This window comes from Diorhabda carinulata, chromosome 2 (genome assembly GCF_026250575.1).
Source record: "Diorhabda carinulata isolate Delta chromosome 2, icDioCari1.1, whole genome shotgun sequence".
NCBI classification, from domain to species: domain Eukaryota; kingdom Metazoa; phylum Arthropoda; class Insecta; order Coleoptera; family Chrysomelidae; genus Diorhabda; species Diorhabda carinulata.
The window spans coordinates 32908900-32927620 of NC_079461.1; the positions used below are offsets into that span (position 1 = coordinate 32908900).

An 18721-nucleotide genomic window follows, 5' to 3' on the forward strand; every position below is an offset into this window, starting at 1 on the left:
CTTTTGTTTATTTATAATTGCTCAGTATGATATATATAAAAATCACCTGATAATTTTTATAATATATAGCATTTAGTAACTTTTGAGTATTTCCTTTTATTATTATCATCAGCTGTTTAAGAATAAAACATATATAAATGTAAATTATATTAAAAAAAGGTTTTATTATTTCAAATAAAATTATGCTAGTATTTTGAACTTATTAAAATAAAAATACGGATGCGGAAAAAACAGATCACGTGATATTTCCTTACTTGTTTACAGATAAGTTATCAGTTTTACGTATACAACAAAAAAAGTTGATAAGAAAATTCCAGTCACTAATAAAAATAATAAATACAAAAGTCGGAATGTTTTTTTTCGTTCAACTCATGAAATATTTTGAAAATACCTATGAGGCGTGTACAATTCTAAAAATAAGTGCACCGGTCAACGTACCAAAGCTGTTTAATATATTTTTCAATGTGATAACAAAATAAACGCCTCTGGAGGGCTTGAATTTGCAATACTTTCACGCCTTGAAAATAAACAGTTGTGTTGATAATAATAAAAATTTATCGTTATTTACATTAAAAATTGAATATTCTTACAAAGTATTGTAGGCTGCAATAGTAATTCAAGGTCCTGGAGAATAATTATGTGGAAGATAATTGTTTATATTTGATAGTCTTCTATTTTCTTACTTCTTGAGACATTATTTTAACTGTGAAATTACAACGGGGTTATGAACCCCTCTTCCAAACTGTCTTACTTTCAGGAAAAATTTTGGGGAAGCATTAAAGTTTCGGTACAGTTTGAGTGAAGTGCCAAAAATTAAAAGAAGATAATTTAGCGGTTGCCCAGGGCGTCATAGGTAAAAAAATAGGCAATAAAAAGGCAATTATAGAATAAAATAGGACGGCATAAGGAACGCAAAGGTGATACCATAAAAAATGTCAACACCGTCCCGAAACAAATCTATCTACTTCCTGGAGAAAAATTTAAGTTACAATTTTTTGCAAGAAAAAGAGAGAAACTGAATCATTGAAAAAGTTCACGTAAAAAAATTGAGTCTTCACACGTATTTCCCCCCCTTAATAAAACACTAAATTAATATTTCCATACTTTATTTATGAATAATAATATAATTAACAATTGTGATAAAATGCTATATTTTCTAACACTAATTACATAACTTTTGCCTGATGGGTGGCAAAAAAAATGGGTTAAAGCATAGCTAACGTTCATTGAAGCACATAATAATAAATATTCATAACGACTGGTTTCATAATCCCACCCTAACTAGTACTTTAACTAAAGGTTCCTTTAAATTGAAGAACCCTTTAATTTAGTTGTTAAAGTAGTTCCATAATCGATTTCTAACGGTAACGGTCTTTCAATTAAAGGTTAAACGGAGGTTGACAATACTCTAACCTTTTCCAATATGTGTCGTTAGAAAAATAAAACAAAATGAAACGTAGAAGTGAGTGTTATTTTGTCGCTAACATTTCTTTTGACTTATCTAAGTTATTAAATTCCATTATCCTATCCAATGTTTATTTTTATTTCCACGTCCCTTGTTCTCATAATAGAATTATCATATAAATTTTCGGTGTTTGTATTCACGTTTTCCAATTTTGTCTAGAGGTATTTCTGAATGCGATATCCACTGTCATCCGCTAAAAGATGTCTTCCAAAGTGTCTTTCTTCAAACTCCCTTCTCAAAGCACTGTTATTGAATATTTATCGGAATCTGGCTAAAGAGCTACTATGTTCAAACCGAAGCCAAGCATTGGATGCAGTTTGTACCTTTTTATATTTGTCGATACGTTTTTTGTATTCGCATGAGCTGGAAGTAGCACGATATCTAGTCATTGTGTCATCAACCTTTTATTTTTTAAAACTTATTAGAAAAATGCCTGGGTCAGCTTAGAATTCAAACATGCATTTGACGTTTGCCGCTAAAGGAGACTTTATAATGTGCTAAAGTGCAACATTTTTGACTTTACCTTAATGTTCAAGTTGAAAGAACATTTAGGTTAAATGGAAATTATGAAGCACGTGACTTTAAATTTGAAAACTCATTCAAATATATTATGAAACCGGACCTAAAGAATATGTCCTTAAATGAATTTTTAAAAATTCGCATTATCTTCGGATATGCAGTAGATTTTGTGACCTAGCGTCTAAGCAGTTTTCCTCAAAACTACTTTTTTTGAAATGGTTGACATGATATTGGTGGAAATTCTTATATATCTCTCTATGCGTCTGCCTCAATTTGGAGAATTGAGAAAAATTCCAAAAAGGTCAAAAAATTGATATTTCATGACGAAGCCGTTTTGTGATTCTTTTTGCTAAGGTCAATGCGATAGCGACATCATTACAGATTAAGTATTTTTCAAATTTTTTTTGTTCTAGACCACTACAAAGGGTGGAATCATATCAATCAGGGTGCATCGTTTTTTTTAGCCACCCAATTTACCGGTATGTAATTTATTAAAATTCTGATTTTTATACAGTTGAACATCGTAAATCCGGACTTCTAAAACGCGGAATATCTAAAATCCGGACTGATTCGTTTGTATCGTAGTTTTTAGCTTCTGTATTTGACACCATAAATAACGATAGCATGAAGAAATTGTTTTTGAAGTATTTGATTTGTTTATTATTATTATCATTATTTTATAAATGTATTTTTGTGCAGTATTAAACGCGATTTTATTTTATTTTATGCATACCTCTCCCTATGTTTACATTATTATGTAATGTTGCAAATGATTTCCTGTTAGCGCGATAGATGGCGCCACCCTAAATGTATTCAAATATGAAAAATCTAAAATCCGGAACCAATCCTTTTCCAATGATTCCGGATTTACGATGTTATACTGTATAAAAAAATGGATAGTAAAAATGTTTTTCATTTTTTTTATGTTAGTTTCTAGATCAGAATACCCATTTGAATAGTTTTTGTCACAAAATATTTCGATTTATCCATTTTTGTGATGTAAAAATATCTCAAAACGATAAATATTATAAAGCTGTAATTGCCACAATGAACGAATACATTTTATGGCAGTGTTGGTTCAACCGTCAACGACTAACCATTTTTCTTGAATTTGTTCGACTTGTTGAGTTTGGATCGGTGTTCTCAACCTCGCTTGGATTTCCAATTTACCTCCTACCTTTTTTCTACCTTCCAAAAGCTACAAATTAAAAAAATTATGTACATTTATCGATTATTACAAATTTTCAAATGGTACTTACATCGAACGTATCATGAATTTCACATTGTGTTTCCAACTGTTGTAATTTAACATTAACAGTTCCTATTAGAACGTCGCTCCTGAAGAACCCTCTGAAAATATGACACAGATTATTATTTAGTTCAGAAAACATTTTATATGTGTATATTCTGTTCGACTAAAATTGATTGCTGCTCTATCAAAATGTGAAAACAGATTTGTTTTAGTTGTAAAAAGGGGCAAAAGTTTCTGAAAGACAATAATCTCTTACAACAGTAGTTAGTATTGATTCACAGGGACAACTACACCTCTTTAACATATTTTTATAACAATTTTAACATTTCACATGGTTAATGTGGACGAATTGATTAATTGACCAAACACAAACTTTTTATTTACATTATTTTGAGTTAATATTGTTATATCAAAGACTTATGCACTACTCAGAGCCGGTATCATACACCTATCAAGGATACAAAGTATCGAATAGATTAGGCTCAGTTCACATAACGCACTGTGTCGCAAGTATCCTAGAAATCAATGAAGGCGTTTTTGGTGATCCCAGTTTAGCGATGCTATCGTGCAGGGTCTTAGACAGGGGTTGCTGACATAATAACTGGGATCCACCACGATGTCAAGTCTGGTATTCGTCACCTGTCTATCGGCGATAATTGATTTACCAAAGTCGCGAGCACCTCCTGCCTACTTGTAGTAAAGTGTATGTGTATTGAGAATTGATTGAACCGGTGCAGATAGTCAGTATTATCTAATACAAGCCAAATTTCATACAGATACATTCATTAACTCTTGTATATCAATTAACATGAAAATCCTGTTCTCTTATGATAATAAACATTAAACAGTTGACGTTATTGTAACAAATTACAAAATTTTCTTGAGATACCTACAAAAAACACGGCAATTCTCCTAAAAACGTACAGCAGCCTGGACAGGATACGGGAGAACCACAGCAGCTACATCTAATTCCAATAAACGTCAAATTGCGTTAGTAATCACTTAGTTAAATCAAGTTTATTAGAACTAATTAACAGTAACCAGTTACGAATGAAAAAATTGTAAGAATCGCTTAAAATTTATAATAGCCCGAGACACAGCTACTCTTCTCTATATGTTGATCCGTTACCTTATAATTTTTTAAAAAATTATCCTTTTATTAAAAACAAATATGGAAATTGATTCTATTTTTTAGAAACTGTATTACAATGTGTGGACATTTTATTTGTGCAATTCTTTGTAATATTTTCCTGTTCTAATTTTTTTCTATCAATATCTCTATTTTTTTAATGATTTTTTGATTACGGTGTCAATCAAAGCTAAAAATACAATAGAATCAACCTTAGATGAAGCACAGTGGAATCTTTAAAGTTGGAAGTGTACAAGATCACATTTTCAAGACCAAACAGATATTTAAAAAAAAACATATTTATATAAATTGGTTACTGTATAATTGAACTTGATTAACTGGACTTTTTATTCCAGCCTATAATTTTTTTTTCACATCATAAAAACTTTATGTTGAAGCTAAAAAATGATGTACACTTTCGAGTGATCTATTTATTTTTGTATAGATCAATAATTAATACTTTACAAGGGTAAATTGTTCAACTAAGGGAAAAAAATTTCTAGTGACACCTGTTTAGTAAACAGTTGCAATAATTTACCAAAATCTAATTTTCTTCAGACAACTTACTGTTTTTTATAATATATAGTGTATATAAGTTTATTTTGTCAAGTCTATTTTGTTTTTTAACCCCTTTTAAGCTAATTTTTTTTCATTACGTTTTATTTCTCGCCTCCAATTAATTTATTTTTATCTAAATCTGTCTAATTCTTTCAAATACTTCCACAATATTTTTATTATTTGTAATGTCCCCATTCTTGTCTTTAGCATTTAGTGTTAACACCCTGACATGATTGAAACGATATTAATTTAATCATAATTATAATACTGTAATTAACAAGGAAAAACATAGGACATGCCTCAGAACGAAATACCAAACCAGTTTAGATTTGTAAAAAAATTCACCTCAATATTGATCTTTAGAAGTAAGTGGGATCAAAACACCATACGAGAAATGAACAGAAACGCCATCAAATGGTACACGAATAGCTCTAAAACAGCAGACGGAACATTACACGGACCTAGAGCCTAACAATCTGAAAGCCTAGACAACACTTCAAGCAGAAATATCAACATCATCAACTGTCCGATAACCAAGTAATTACAGCTCTAAGCTCTAATTTCATGAAATCCAAACTAGTGTGGGAATGCCTGAACAAGATAAATGAACTAAGAAAGAAACATTCTGGAACACACTGGAAATAATTGAGAGACTCGCTAAAGAAGGGACAGACAAACCCTTCATAGGACCTGAGCCCTTCTGTGGTATCAGCTATAGAATAATAGAAAAAAACATTGGAAAAGAAGATAAATAGAGTTGGTACAATATACATGGGCTAGAAAAGGCAAATACTCTCCCGGGAAACTATAACTGGAGAAGATCTACTGAATGTATTAGTCCAAGTATGTACAACCTACTAAGAGGAGTCCTTTCGGAACACTTTCACCTCTAGACTAAACAGATAATGCAGATTCTGCCTCTAGATTCTCTCAAAGTGTGAGACACTCCAGAGCACTACACCTGGGAATGTATTTCAGTTAATTAAATTTCTATTTGAGCCTACCATGAAAAACTTTGTCAAATTCCTAAGCCACGTCTAAGAAAACAGAGGAGCAGACTTTTTTTGGTCTATGGTGGAATAGTTTGTGATGTGAAGGTATTAGTTTTCTTTCTTCAAGTATAGGGCGTAATCTTTTTACTAGTATTTTCTCGAATAGCTTTGGTAATAGCGATATTGGTCTGTATGAAGATACTACGTATTATGTAGGTGTAGCTTTCTTTGATAAATGTTTTAGTATTTCCCCTGTGATTAATTCACAGCCAGGAACTTTCTTCAGGTTGATATTTACTTTAATCATTGTGGATATTTCCTTTGGAGTAGTATAAGTTATTGGGAATGTATGAAATAGAAGATAAAGATTTCTGGTAGCTATAGCAATCCCATATTCTTAACTTTCAATGAAGAAAGCTAGAATTGAAATTCGGTAAATTTGATAACAACTGTTATCATTGACGTTATTATTGATTATAATTTCTCCAGGTAAAGTTGAAGATTAAAAAATATATTCTATCGGTATTGGAACCAGGAGCATTTCAGGTTAAAGAAAAGAAAGGTACATCAATAGAAGGTGTTTATTCATGAATAACTAAAATGGAGTGAGCTTTGAACTCCAAAGAAATGGGGTATATATATATCAGCTGTAAACTCTGGGACACCCAGTATTGCAGAAAAAAGAAGAAACAATAGATACTTTGGGTAACGGGGTACATGGAACCCCAACCCTGATATTATTGATTCCAATTTATAGCCAAATGTTAAAATTAAAAACTGTCATCAAGTGTACATAATTTTATCTCACAAATGGTAAGAATTTGTTTTAGTGGGAAGTTAAAAATAATAATCATCCATATTATTTAAAACACCTACATGCTAATTATTTTTTTATTGAGCTCACCCTTTGGAATATACTTCGAATTTTATACTGTGTCTTTTAAAAACCCTCTGACATTGCCTTGAATTCCTTTGAATTGGTATAACAAAAGTTTTCCCATATTCCGGATTATTCGTATTTTTAATAGTAGATGTTCTATCACTAAAAGGAGTTTCCTAAAAAATTATGAAAATTATTAGATAAAAAAAAATTTACGTTTTGTATAATTATTTATCAAGAAAATTTAGAAACATAAACATATCAAAAGTTCTAAGAAATAAGAAATTATTTATTAATACATACCTGTGGATATGGAAATTCCATCTTAACATAAGTATCTACATCTTTATCTGTGGATATATTAAGTCCTCTGTGTATACAGATTTCGATATCATTATCGCTTATGTCTGTGAAAACTTTAACAATAGCAAATTCTTTACTTTCATAATGGAATTTAGGAATCCTGCCTTCTTTCTTCGCTGCTCTAATCACATCTAAATCCTTTGCTACATTCAAACCAAACCTAAATATAAATTCAAAAATTTAAACGCAATTTACACCTAAACAGTATTGAAACATATTTTGTGGAACATCAGAATTTCATTTTAAAACTGTTGAACCAAATTCTCAGTTCTCTATTTGGATTCCCTATTTTCTCTAATTTTATTAGCATTGGAACAAGAGTTATAAGTAGAGACTAAAAAAATTAATTGAATTAAAAATATTTTGGACAGAACAAGAAAATATCCAGTAAAAATTGAATTAGAAATCAACAACCAAACGGATATTAAATACTTGTATGTATGGATGTTGGGGTATCGTATACACTGAAGTCCAAAGGATCTATAGTGTCCCCCTTGCTTGATACTATACTGGGGAACCCAGTGTTTACAGCTGATCTGGTAATCTCAATCTTTTTAAAAAGTCTGGGACATGGGATGGCTGTAGTTTTACCAGAGATCTTCATCTTCTATTTCATACGCTTCCATGTGTAGAGCTCTGGAGTTCCTTAATGTTTCACACTTCGATATTAAATACTTAAAGAGTTCAATTCAAAACCTGTTATGACCTGCCAGGATAAGAGCTGACACCAGAGAAATTAAAACATAGGTAGAAATTTGTGAAATGAGGCTCCTAGGAACGTTAGAAGTAGAAAACAAGAATCAAATCAATAAATGAATAGGTTGATGGGTCAAAGTGTCCCAAAAATTGCCCGAAACAAGATACAAGGCAGCTGAAGAAGTATAAGAAAAAGATTGAATTTATAAGGTACTTTACATACCTCCTTGGTTTTTTAGAAAACTCAATGTGTTCAAAATAAATAAAATTACTTTTTTACCAGGTTATAACTGCTCAACCTCATTCAATACAACCCTTTCCCACCTTTTCCCTTCATTTGGAGAATATCCCAAAGGCACAATCGTCTCGGTTCCATTCCCATAACATCTTTTTACTACTTTTTAGTTTAGGGGGGTTACCAATAATCCTCTTTAATATTTCCATCATTTACCAGAATGGTTGAGAACAGGTGCACTAATTAAATTAATGCAACGTGCATGATAAATAGTAAAGCTCCAAGTTGGGAAAGAAGAAGGATTGATGAAGGGAAAGGATATTATTGTTGGCCAGTTTTATGCACCACTTTCCTTTATAATACAACTTATTACTAAAAGTTTTTAATTGTTTTTATAGAAATTTACCTTTCGAATCTATTCATTCCTGCAATGTCGCCAATTGCTTTGTTATGATCTCTAGTTGTAAGGCACATTTTTAGTTGTTTTTGTAGTTGAATTTCTAATCTGGCGAAAAGATCACTATCTTCAACTGCAACTGTTTCATCATTTTCTGTCGTTATAGCAATATTATATCTGCAATGCATAGAATATTTATGATATGATTAGATAATTTTACAAGAACAAATAAAGAAATAGAAAAAATTCCGGATGAAGAAAATTTGGTTAAGATAATTAAAAAGCATGAGTACGACGGTTGGGACTTATATATAGCTGAATCAGAAGCTGAGGTATGAATGATAAAAGAGTGGACACAAGATAGGAGAATAAGATGGTAGGATGAGGTGGAGATGGACTTGGAAAGAATGGGGATGATAAACTGTGAACAAATAGCTATGGATAAGCAGAATTACAGAGGGTTAGTAAACAAGCTAAAGGTATAAGACGATGGGAAATAAGCCTTCCTCGAAAAGGGTTCCCTAAAAATCTACATGAGACATTTTACAATTAAACATATATTTGTTGAAACAAAAATATTATTTCGTATACATTCAAACTAAAAATGTTCCATGTAGATAAAATACCATTCTTGACTCATCTCTCTTATCTTTATTTTTGAAAGGGGATGTTTGTGTTACAAAAAGGGTAGATAATGAGGTTCTATTTAATTGGAATAATATGATCATGCATTTGTATTTGAACCTTAAATGGTTAGGTATATTTTCCAAATTAAACCTTATATGGTTCAGAATTTTGTAATTGAACCTTGAATGGTTGAATGTTCTGAAAGTAAATAAGAATTAGAAAAAACATGGGTTCATTATGTTCAATATAGTATCCACTGTATATGGTTAATAATTACCTATATTCTGTTAAAAATAAATTTGGTATCATTGTATTTTATACGATTTTAGAGGTCTTTTTATATTCATAATTGTTATAATCATTATTATTTGTTATATTGAGTGAACCAATCCAGGTTTAAAAATATATTTTTTCTGTTAAAGGCCCTCAATACTCAAGATGGCCCTTTTCAATAAAAATATTATTTCATTTATATGAAAACTAGAAACATTATATGTAGATAACCTTATCACTGATAAGGGAGGGCTGGAATACTGATAAACACTCTTATCTTTATTTCTGAAAGGGGTTGTTTGTTGTAAAAAGGGTAAATAATGAGATTAAATAACGGAATAATACTGAAGTAATATGAATATTCATTCTAAAAACAGCATTCTTGTAAACAAGGTCGATTTCTACATTAGTAATAAGTGGTGAGTTTCAAGAAATTTGTTTTTTTTTTGTTCAATAGTCGATAACATATATATAGAAATAAAAAAAGTTGATCAAATTATGGTTTTTCATAATGAAAACCAGTTTTTAAAAAACAATAAAAAAATTTGTAAAACTTTGAATAGAAGAATATACAGGGTCTGTTCTCAACTTAATCCTTCTTTCGATCTTTAGGGAGCCCTTTTCGAAGGCTTATTCCCCTCACATTGTTAGATAACCCTTTCTATTTCTGCCCATCCATAGCCATTTTTTTACAGTTTCTCTCCCCTATTCCCTCGCAAATTCATTACCACTTGATCCAACAATCTTGACATCTGTTCTTCTCTTCCACCTTGTACCCACTCTACCATCATTCTTATCCCAGCTCTTCGTATATGTCCCAATTATCTCATTCTTATTTTTTTATTATTTCAACCAAATTTTCTCCATCCAGAATTTTTTTTATTTCCTTTTTTGTTCTTCCTCTTTATACCTCATTGATTTTCATAATATATTTCAATTTATTGTGGCAAGATATTTTAATACATACAGGATCTGTTCTGAAAATATTAGAACTGGTTTTTTCCTGAACTAACAAGAGGTGCTTGCACGATTAGAGGAGTGGAATATTGGAAAAAAAATCTTCAGTCAGCTTCCTGCCTTTAAAGAGAGCAGATCGATCATCATGGAGAATCATTAAGCATTTACTAGAGCAGCAATACGTAATCAAATTTTGTGTAAAACGGACAAAGAGACTCACGACATGATTAAGGAGGCCTACGGTGATACTGTCATAGCTAGATCGGGTGTTTTAGAATGGTACAAGCTGTTCTGAGAAGGTAGGTGAAGAGTGAAAGACGACGACAGCTCTGAACGCCTTTGGACTAGCAAGACTAACGAAAATGTGTGGCGAGTGAAAAATTATTATATAGTGACCGTTAGATGAGTTTTTGAGATCGTGACAGAAGGTTTAGCCACGAGGAAAGTGTTAGACTTTTATTTATTCCCGAGAATACAAGTGACGCTCAACGTCAAGCATTCACATTCAGTAGAGGCGGTCCAACAGGCCGTGACCCAGGAGCTTTATAGCCTTCCAAACGTGAAGCTCCTGGAGATAATTAAAAAAAATGAGTTCTAGTACCTTCAGAACAGAATTGAATGCTGATTATAACATTGATTATTTCATAATAGTATTGCATTTCCAGGTCCGTAACTATCATAAACCATATATTTAACTTACTCATTGTCCAACTGTGACTTAGCATCTGGAGATACTGGGATTGATGACCAATCTACAGGAAGTCCTGCTATCGACGCCTCAATCAATTTATCAAATCCTTTTGCTTGTCTCAAGAATTCCTTAGCTTGTGATATTTCGCCTCTCTTTTTCGCATCTAATGCAGCTAGTTTGAATTGTTTTTGTTTGGCTATTAGAATTTTCATTTGTTTATCAGCTTCTGTCTGTTTATGCACTGTCACTACACAAAAATTATTGTTTTGTTTATAAAAATATGTAGTGATTATTAATAAAGTAAGTCTTACCTCCAGTTTTACCGCTAGGACTAGGTGCACTTGATTTACTGTTTTCTCCACTAGCACTAGGAACTGGAGCAGGTCTACTTGGTTGTGCAGGTGAAGGATCTGCAGCAGGTTGCGGTGCAGACTGTTGTAAACCAGGAATCGGTGCAAAACCTGGAAAAACAAATATGTAAACATTTTAATTAAATATAATTTAAGTGATTTTCAACATTTACCTGGAGGAGTTGGTAGTTCTTCGTAATTAAAACTTTTTCCAGCCTTATTTGCTTTGATTGCTTGCTCAAACTGTTTTATAATTCTCCCATATCTTCGAGCTTTACTTGAATTATTTTCTTCTTTTGCTTTTGCTTCTTGCTGTTGATAAATTGCCAACCTTTGTTGTAGAGCTTCAAGAACAGTAGTAGCTGTTATAAGACTTGGTGTAGGTTCAGCTACAGCAGCAGCAGCAGGTGAAGGTTCCGCTACAGCTACAGCAGGTGCATTATCATCAGTTGATTTTGAGCTAAAAATGAGAATTTTATGCTCTTGCATCTCCATATAGCAGGCACCACTCGAACTACTTGAGTAATAGGGTTTACCCTCTTGTGCTTGCTTTTTATATAAAAAAAATGTTACTTATACCTGTTTTGTTGAACTTCATTTTCTTGAACTTGCGGTTCTGGAACACTGGTTTCATCCGGCGGGCCAGGCATATTTGATAAATCTATAGGTTGGCCGTTTTTAAGGGCTGTAATAACAGCGTCAAACTGTTTAGCTCGTTTTAAAAATAGAACTGCTTTTTGAGCATTTCCTGAATGTTTAGCTTTGAGTGCAGCCACTTTGTATTCTTTTTGTCGTTCTAAAAGGGCATTTAATGTGCCGGGATCATAACTAGGAGTTTCTGCAGGAGATTCTTGATCAAGTGGTTCTGAAGGGGAAGATATTTCTGAAGGCGGTGTAGATGGTTTTGGATGACTAGGGGTTGAAGTAGGAGGATGAATATCTGGAGGAACGCTTTCATCATTTAAATCTATTGGTTTTCCTAGTTGTGCCTGTTTAATAAGGTCTTTTAAAGTTTTTATAGCTCTACTGTATCTTTTTGCTTTCATTGTTTCCCCTGATTCTTTTGCTTTGGTTTCACAAATTTCATAATTCTTCAGCCTCCCTGTAAGAATATCGATGGTTCCAGAGCTACTGGCAGTAGGTTCTTCTTCATGAGATGAAGGAGAATCTTCTACAGGTTCTTCTTCAGCTCCACCTAAAAAAAAGTTTTTGAAATCAATTATTTAAATTGAAGCTTCCAAAAAATTCTAATTTATGAATATTTATTCTAATACTAGAAAACACACCACTAATTGCATTTAATTCGCTAAGCAAATCTGGATCATTTTCATCTATAGATTCATCATCATCTTCATCAACTTCATCTTTTAATGAATTAGAGATCATTGAATCCAATTCTTTTTGAGGAATTATTTTTCTAGGAGGCCTTTTTGGTTGTTTAGCTGGTCCACCTCCGGCTAATGCTGCAAGTTCAGCTTCCAAGTCTTCATCATCATCATCTTCATCGTTTAAACCAGTATCAAAATCAGTAGGTATATCGAACAGTCCATACTACAAAATAAAAATGTTTATCTACAACTGTTTTATAATGTACCAATTATATGACTATTTGCTCGACTGTAAAAATACTCATTAATCATTGCTTTCAGATACTTCATTGTAGCTATAATATTGTTGTGATACAAAAAATCGGTTATTAAAATCTCATCATGTAAACCACTAAATATTTTCAAATCAGTTCAGTACACATAAAAAAATTTTTTCAAAAAGTTAATTTTCCTATACAGGATTCGAACTCGGGACCTGCAGTTGTAAGGCATTGAGCTTCTACATTGAGTGACTGAGTCTTATATCTATTTCTCAACATAACATGTTTTGAAAGAATTATTGTCAACATTATTGTTTTTGTGTGTAGATTTCTCAGTGTTGTGTTAAAAAACCAACCAAAGATGGATATAGTAAATGGAAATAATTTTTCATTGACTCCAACAAAGAATAGAGAAGCTGCTGAATGTGCCTCATCAAATTTTTTGCCGGAAAAGTCAAGGAAAGTACATAATATAGCCTATGAATCTTTGTTGAATTGGCAAAAAGAAAATAAAACCACTCCATTTTCATCAAGGTATACATTTAGAAAATAATAAAAAATTAGGAGCCTTATTAAAATGGGAAGCAAGTGATAATATTTTCTAGCGAAGATATCAATAGCTTCTGATTATAAATACATAGCAATAAAGGTAAGATATTAATAAAAATCTTTCACTTAGTTATTTTATTACATTCTGTAATGTCCGGCTTTAATAATGGGGGTAATAGGTGCATGTAGAAGTCATGAATTTTAACTAAAATATTTAGTAGTCGTCGATAAAATATAGTATTCTACTCGCGTATAATGAGTTTTAGTCACTCGGTGAAACTTCACCTCATGAATAATAACCTTATACACTCGTGGATAATATACTTTTATCATGTATATTGCCTACATTATTCATTCGTTTAACATAATTATACATTGCCATAAAAATAATTTGAAGGCTATTTTAATAAGTAAATATTTTCAAATTAGAAAATTGATAAAATGAGGTAATTTATAAAAATATAATATTTAATTTATTACTTACTTGTGATAAAGACTTTCCGGTATGGTTTCTTTTGGAATTTTCTGTTTTTCTAGGCATTATAAATATTATTTATCAGGTTTTTTTTTATTAATAAACTTTCTCAATAGTTTAGTTCTACTTATTTTCTTATCTTTACATCTCTTGTTGACTCATCTTTGTAACTGCATCAAACTGTCATTGTCGTTTGTATAAATAAACGATGTCAGTTGTTATTTATTGTCAGTTAAAAATCTACATTTTATCTAATTAATTTTCACATATTTTAATTAATTCAGTTTTTCTATACTACAAAATTTTTAAAAACGGTGTTTATAATATTTAAAAAAAAATTTCAAAAATTTATAAATTGAAATTGCGTTGACAACATTGGTTTCGTTTTGCCCCACAACTAGAAATGAATACGTCATTGTAGTGTTAACAGCTGATTGGTCATTCATGACATCTTTTTGTTTTGACTTTAACCTTCCATTCTGTCATACTAATTTGAGGTTACATACGTGGAACTGGAACATCATCACAGTTAAAATTTAAGCCAGTAATTATCAAAGAAAATGTCTTCAAAACGAAGAAATAAAAAAGATATAATTGCTAGGGTTAATTTCCCTCTTTACACTGTCCAAATGCTAACATCAAGACATGTAATCGTCGGAGGAGGTGGAGGTACTTCAAAAACTGGCGTTCAAAATGGTTTTGTAAGTGAAACATAAGTTATTTGCTTAATTGTTATCGTCTCTTGTTTTCAGGAAATATTTGAAATATTTCACGATGGTAGTCGTTTTGCTGCTAAAGAAATTACCAGGCATGAAACAGGAGGAAATGTTGTAATGAATTGTTCAGTATACAGTAACAAAAAACATTCTCTGTTAGCTGCAGGTAGAGAAAATCATTGTCAGTTATATAAAGTTAACTCAAAGTTAATGGAAGAAGTCGTAAGCATTGGCAATGATACTCACATTAGACAAAGAAATGCTAAAGTAAAAGAAGTTACAGATGATAATAAAAATGTGAAAAAAGAATTGTATTTTGAAGTTAAACCGTTAGACAGTGTACAAACTGATTTTAATGGTAGTGAACCACTATCTAGGGTAGTCAAAATTAACCATGATGGTACATTATTAGCAACTGGTAAGTGGAATAAAGTAAAAAGAAATACATTATAATATGTAATTGAATGATATTTTAGGAGGTACTGATTGTGATGTAAGAATATGGAAATTTCCTAGTATGCAACCTTTATTCATTCTAAAGGCACATAAGAAAGAAATAGATGATATAGATTTCAGTAGGTACGATAATTATATAATTACTGTTGCCAAAGATGGTTTAGCAGTTTTATGGGATTGCCTTACAGGGATGGAAAGGACAAAACTTACATGGAAACAACCCGAAGGATCAAAATATTTATATAAAAGATGCAGGTATGCTCTCAACTGCATTAGGAATACTCTAATTTTAGTAATAGGATATTTGTGTGGTCTTTGAGATAATCATCTTTGAATTTATCCACCGAATATATGGACGGCTCTGAATACCAGTAGACAAAGTCCATTTTTTAGTTAACTACACTATAACATGCACCAAATGTCTAGAATTTCAGTGTTCTGATAATATCCAGCAGGTAGCAGCAGTTCTATTGCTTAGTGCCAGATTGTTATTTTTTTTTTCAGAATACAAATCAACAAAGTCCAGGTGATCTTTTTTGCAAAACTGTGACAAGTGGCATTTATTATTTTAATAACAACACTGCTTATATGCACGTCGGGGATGAGACTACTGGTGGAAGGAGTCCTGAGGATCCAGTTTTGTACCCTTGGAAACATTGTATGAACATGCCAGGACATTCAGACATTCTGTTTTCTATCTCAATACACTGAGCAAAAAGGGAATATAAAAACTAGCTTTACTCTACATAAACTTGTTCAAAATCCTCTATTGGATGTGGAAACAATTGATATGAAATTTATGATACCAGGTCACTCATTCCTTCTCAATGATATTGAATTTGGTGTAATAGAGAGAGTAAGCAATGTGCTAGGTGGCTGGAATAACATCATTAAAACCGAAAAAGCCTCAGTTTGAAGTTGTAAGAATACAACATGAAGAGTTTTAGAGCACAAAATCCCTCAAAGATTCAATCAAAACCAGGAAAAAGGTTACTGGAGCTATGAAAATCGATTGAATTAAGATATGGTGGTTGAGGTTTGAAAAAGGAACACCTTTTTAAATAAAAACTTAGACACCTTTTTATCAGGAATACTTCAGAAACCTTCCAGACAATTAGACAACTCATTGATCCCAAAAATGAAGCAACTGAAAAAAATGAAACTGTTGATGAGTTTTTAAGTCAATTAACTTTTCCGTTTAACTAAGAAATGATATTTTCTTTTAATATTTTTAATTTAATCTCTAAGCAGATGTAGAAATAAGTATTAATAATACTTGGAAGTTGGTTTTCCTAAAACTCTTCAGAATACATTTGAAGTCCAAAAAATTGTATATTAAGGGTAAAATAGATGTAAGCTTTCTGTTTTTATCACCCTCAATTTTGTCTTGATAAACACCTGTGGCTAAAATTTAATGTTTGTAGGTTTGGAATTATTGAGGGACTTGATAAAAAATGTGCTCTATATACAATAGTAAATCCTACAGGTTTAGCCAAAAAGCAAAAATCTTATCTACAGCAATGGATACCAGAAGAGAACCTTTTAAAAAAAATGTTAGAGTTTGATGAAAGTTTAGCCTCTTTAGCAGTTAGAGATGATGGCAGATTTGTAGCTGTTGGTACAATGTTTAGTGGTTCTGTCTCAATTCACGTAGCATTTAGTTTACAGGTACATTTGAGACATTGCATTTCACACAAAATTACTAACCCTGTTTAATATCAATTTACTACATTTTTAACTTGCTTATAATTAAGATATGAAATCATGTGAAACATAAATACAAGTTTAATTATTTTTTTATCTATTTTGTAGAAAATATCAACAGTTGTTGGAGCACATTCCATGTTCGTTACAGGTCTAGAATTTGTATCGGCGCAGAATACAAATCATTCCATTAGTAGTGTAGTTGAAGCCGCAGTCTTGTCAATTTCAGTAGATAACCAATTGTGCATACATACAGTGCCATACAGAAGTATGTATTTGATATTAATTTTTGATACATATCTGATTTTACATACTTCTTATTCGTTTTCAGAAACCATACCTTTGTGGATTGGAATAGTACTACTCATTTTTACGTTATTCTTGACATTTTTATTTTGTGCATATTTAGGGTTGTGATGTTACATTATTTAATAAGAATAATTTATATATAATATATATATAAAAAAAATAGGATGATTTTTTTTAAATAGTTCAAGTACTTTTTTAATACGTTACGTGGGAATAAGATAAAGTTAAATTGACACACTTTTGACTTGAAATATTACTGACTGAAAGATGGGAAATTGAGGAACTTCGTTCAAAACATTTGTCGATAAACATAAATTGGGCAATTTATTAAATATAATTTTAAAAAGTATGATAGTATATTTTTTATTATGTCCAATCACATTTATTCTATGCTGTGGCACACCAAATGCTCAATTAAAATCCAAAATGGCTATCGAATAAAATTATTTCATATCTATGACTCTGTTAGCTTGTTGTTTATCTAGCATCTGAAATTATTTCAAAAATGTCTTTTCCAAAGTATTATCCGCGATAACAAGGCGTTCTATGACTAGGAGATACAAAGTTTCTTTATTAGATGCTCATGGCCAGCTGTATATTCGATCGTTCCTCCCAATCCGCTGGGTCCTACTGCAGGTACAATTTTACGTCTTTTCAGCCATCTCTATGTTCGACAGGCGTTCTTTTTCTCTTAACCTGGACCTCCCGGTTGGAAGCCCTGGATGGAGGAGTGTTGAAAGTCCAGGCAATCTTAGGATCCGGAGTCGTTAAGCTCTAAACTGTCTCTGCATTGCTTTTCTTTTTTTCTTCGCACCACTAATGTTAATGCTTTTGAGCACTGGTCAAAGCTTCAACAAGGGGTAGTAGGTTGCGTGGTCCATATTTGCTCAGACTCCTTTGGGGGAATAGGAAGATTTGCCGTGGTTCCTACTCATGGAATTTCGCCAGATTTCCCACAGGCATTATTGGCAACATCTAATTAGGGCTCAGGTACCATTCATCCTTCGACATGATGTTTTCGCCTTGGATTAAACCCATAAAAATGAGTTTTATTTTGCACCGGTCCCCCTCCTCATGCGCATGTATGCGTAGCTGCTGAGCCCCCTCACAAACTTCAAGGTCCAATAGCTCTAGGGGGGAGAGGTACCAGTAAAATTTTTTTTTGTTAAGAATATTGGCCTTCCTGATTCTTGAAAGTAGTTTTTGGCAAGATCGTTTAGTTTCCTAATGCTTTAAATTAAAAATGGGATGCAGGATGCATCCACAAATCTTTTGATGACAAATATATCAGCCTGAAAGTGGATTTTAGTGAAAGTAAACATTGGATACCATGGCTGTTAAACCATCGGTGTACTTTTTGATGGTATTTTTTTTTAAAGGTTCCCAATATTTCTTTGTACTTAACATTATGGTAAAGTCTTGTGAATGCTCATATGTTACTGAGAAAATTCTTGAGATGACAAGATCAATGTTTCCGGTCTCTAATTTTTTCAGTACTAAAAATAGGGAAGAGAGGCAAATTTCCAGCGAAATTCCAGAC

At 31.9% G+C, this 18721-nt stretch overlaps 2 protein-coding genes across 2 annotated transcripts; one reads left to right on the forward strand and one right to left on the reverse strand.

Moving 5' to 3' along the window:
- Positions 1-2373: 2373 nt before the first annotated feature.
- On the reverse strand, positions 2374-14401 carry LOC130890972 (coiled-coil and C2 domain-containing protein 1-like). The gene is made up of 11 exons (XM_057795439.1): positions 14006-14401; positions 12671-12935; positions 11964-12579; positions 11558-11844; positions 11346-11495; positions 11044-11281; positions 8496-8663; positions 7099-7318; positions 6820-6971; positions 3244-3334; positions 2374-3182 (listed from the first exon to the last, which is right to left on the reverse strand). Exons 1-11 carry the CDS (start codon positions 14060-14062, stop codon positions 3063-3065), a joined length of 2364 nt encoding a protein of 787 aa, XP_057651422.1. The 5' UTR covers positions 14063-14401; the 3' UTR covers positions 2374-3062.
- LOC130890975 (prolactin regulatory element-binding protein) lies at positions 14261-17528 on the forward strand. Its single transcript, XM_057795442.1, has 6 exons — positions 14261-14697; positions 14749-15130; positions 15189-15423; positions 16593-16836; positions 16981-17140; positions 17204-17528. Exons 1-6 carry the CDS (start codon positions 14557-14559, stop codon positions 17287-17289), a joined length of 1248 nt encoding a protein of 415 aa, XP_057651425.1. The 5' UTR covers positions 14261-14556; the 3' UTR covers positions 17290-17528.
- The last annotated feature ends 1193 nt before the right edge of the window (positions 17529-18721 follow it).

Coding starts and splice junctions, on each gene's coding strand:
- LOC130890972 (XM_057795439.1), bottom strand. CDS start 14,062: ATGCCTAGAAAAACAGAAAATTCCAAAAGAAACCATACCGGAAAGTCT. Junction 11,845..11,963: donor AATGAAGTTCAACAAAACAG/GTATAAGTAACA, acceptor TCTCATTTTTAG/CTCAAAATCAACTGATGATA. Junction 11,282..11,345: donor TCCTAGCGGTAAAACTGGAG/GTAAGACTTACT, acceptor ATTTTTGTGTAG/TGACAGTGCATAAACAGACA.
- LOC130890975 (XM_057795442.1), top strand. CDS start 14,557: ATGTCTTCAAAACGAAGAAATAAAAAAGATATAATTGCTAGGGTTAAT. Junction 14,698..14,748: donor CTGGCGTTCAAAATGGTTTT/GTAAGTGAAACA, acceptor TCTTGTTTTCAG/GAAATATTTGAAATATTTCA. Junction 17,141..17,203: donor ACATACAGTGCCATACAGAA/GTATGTATTTGA, acceptor ATTCGTTTTCAG/AAACCATACCTTTGTGGATT.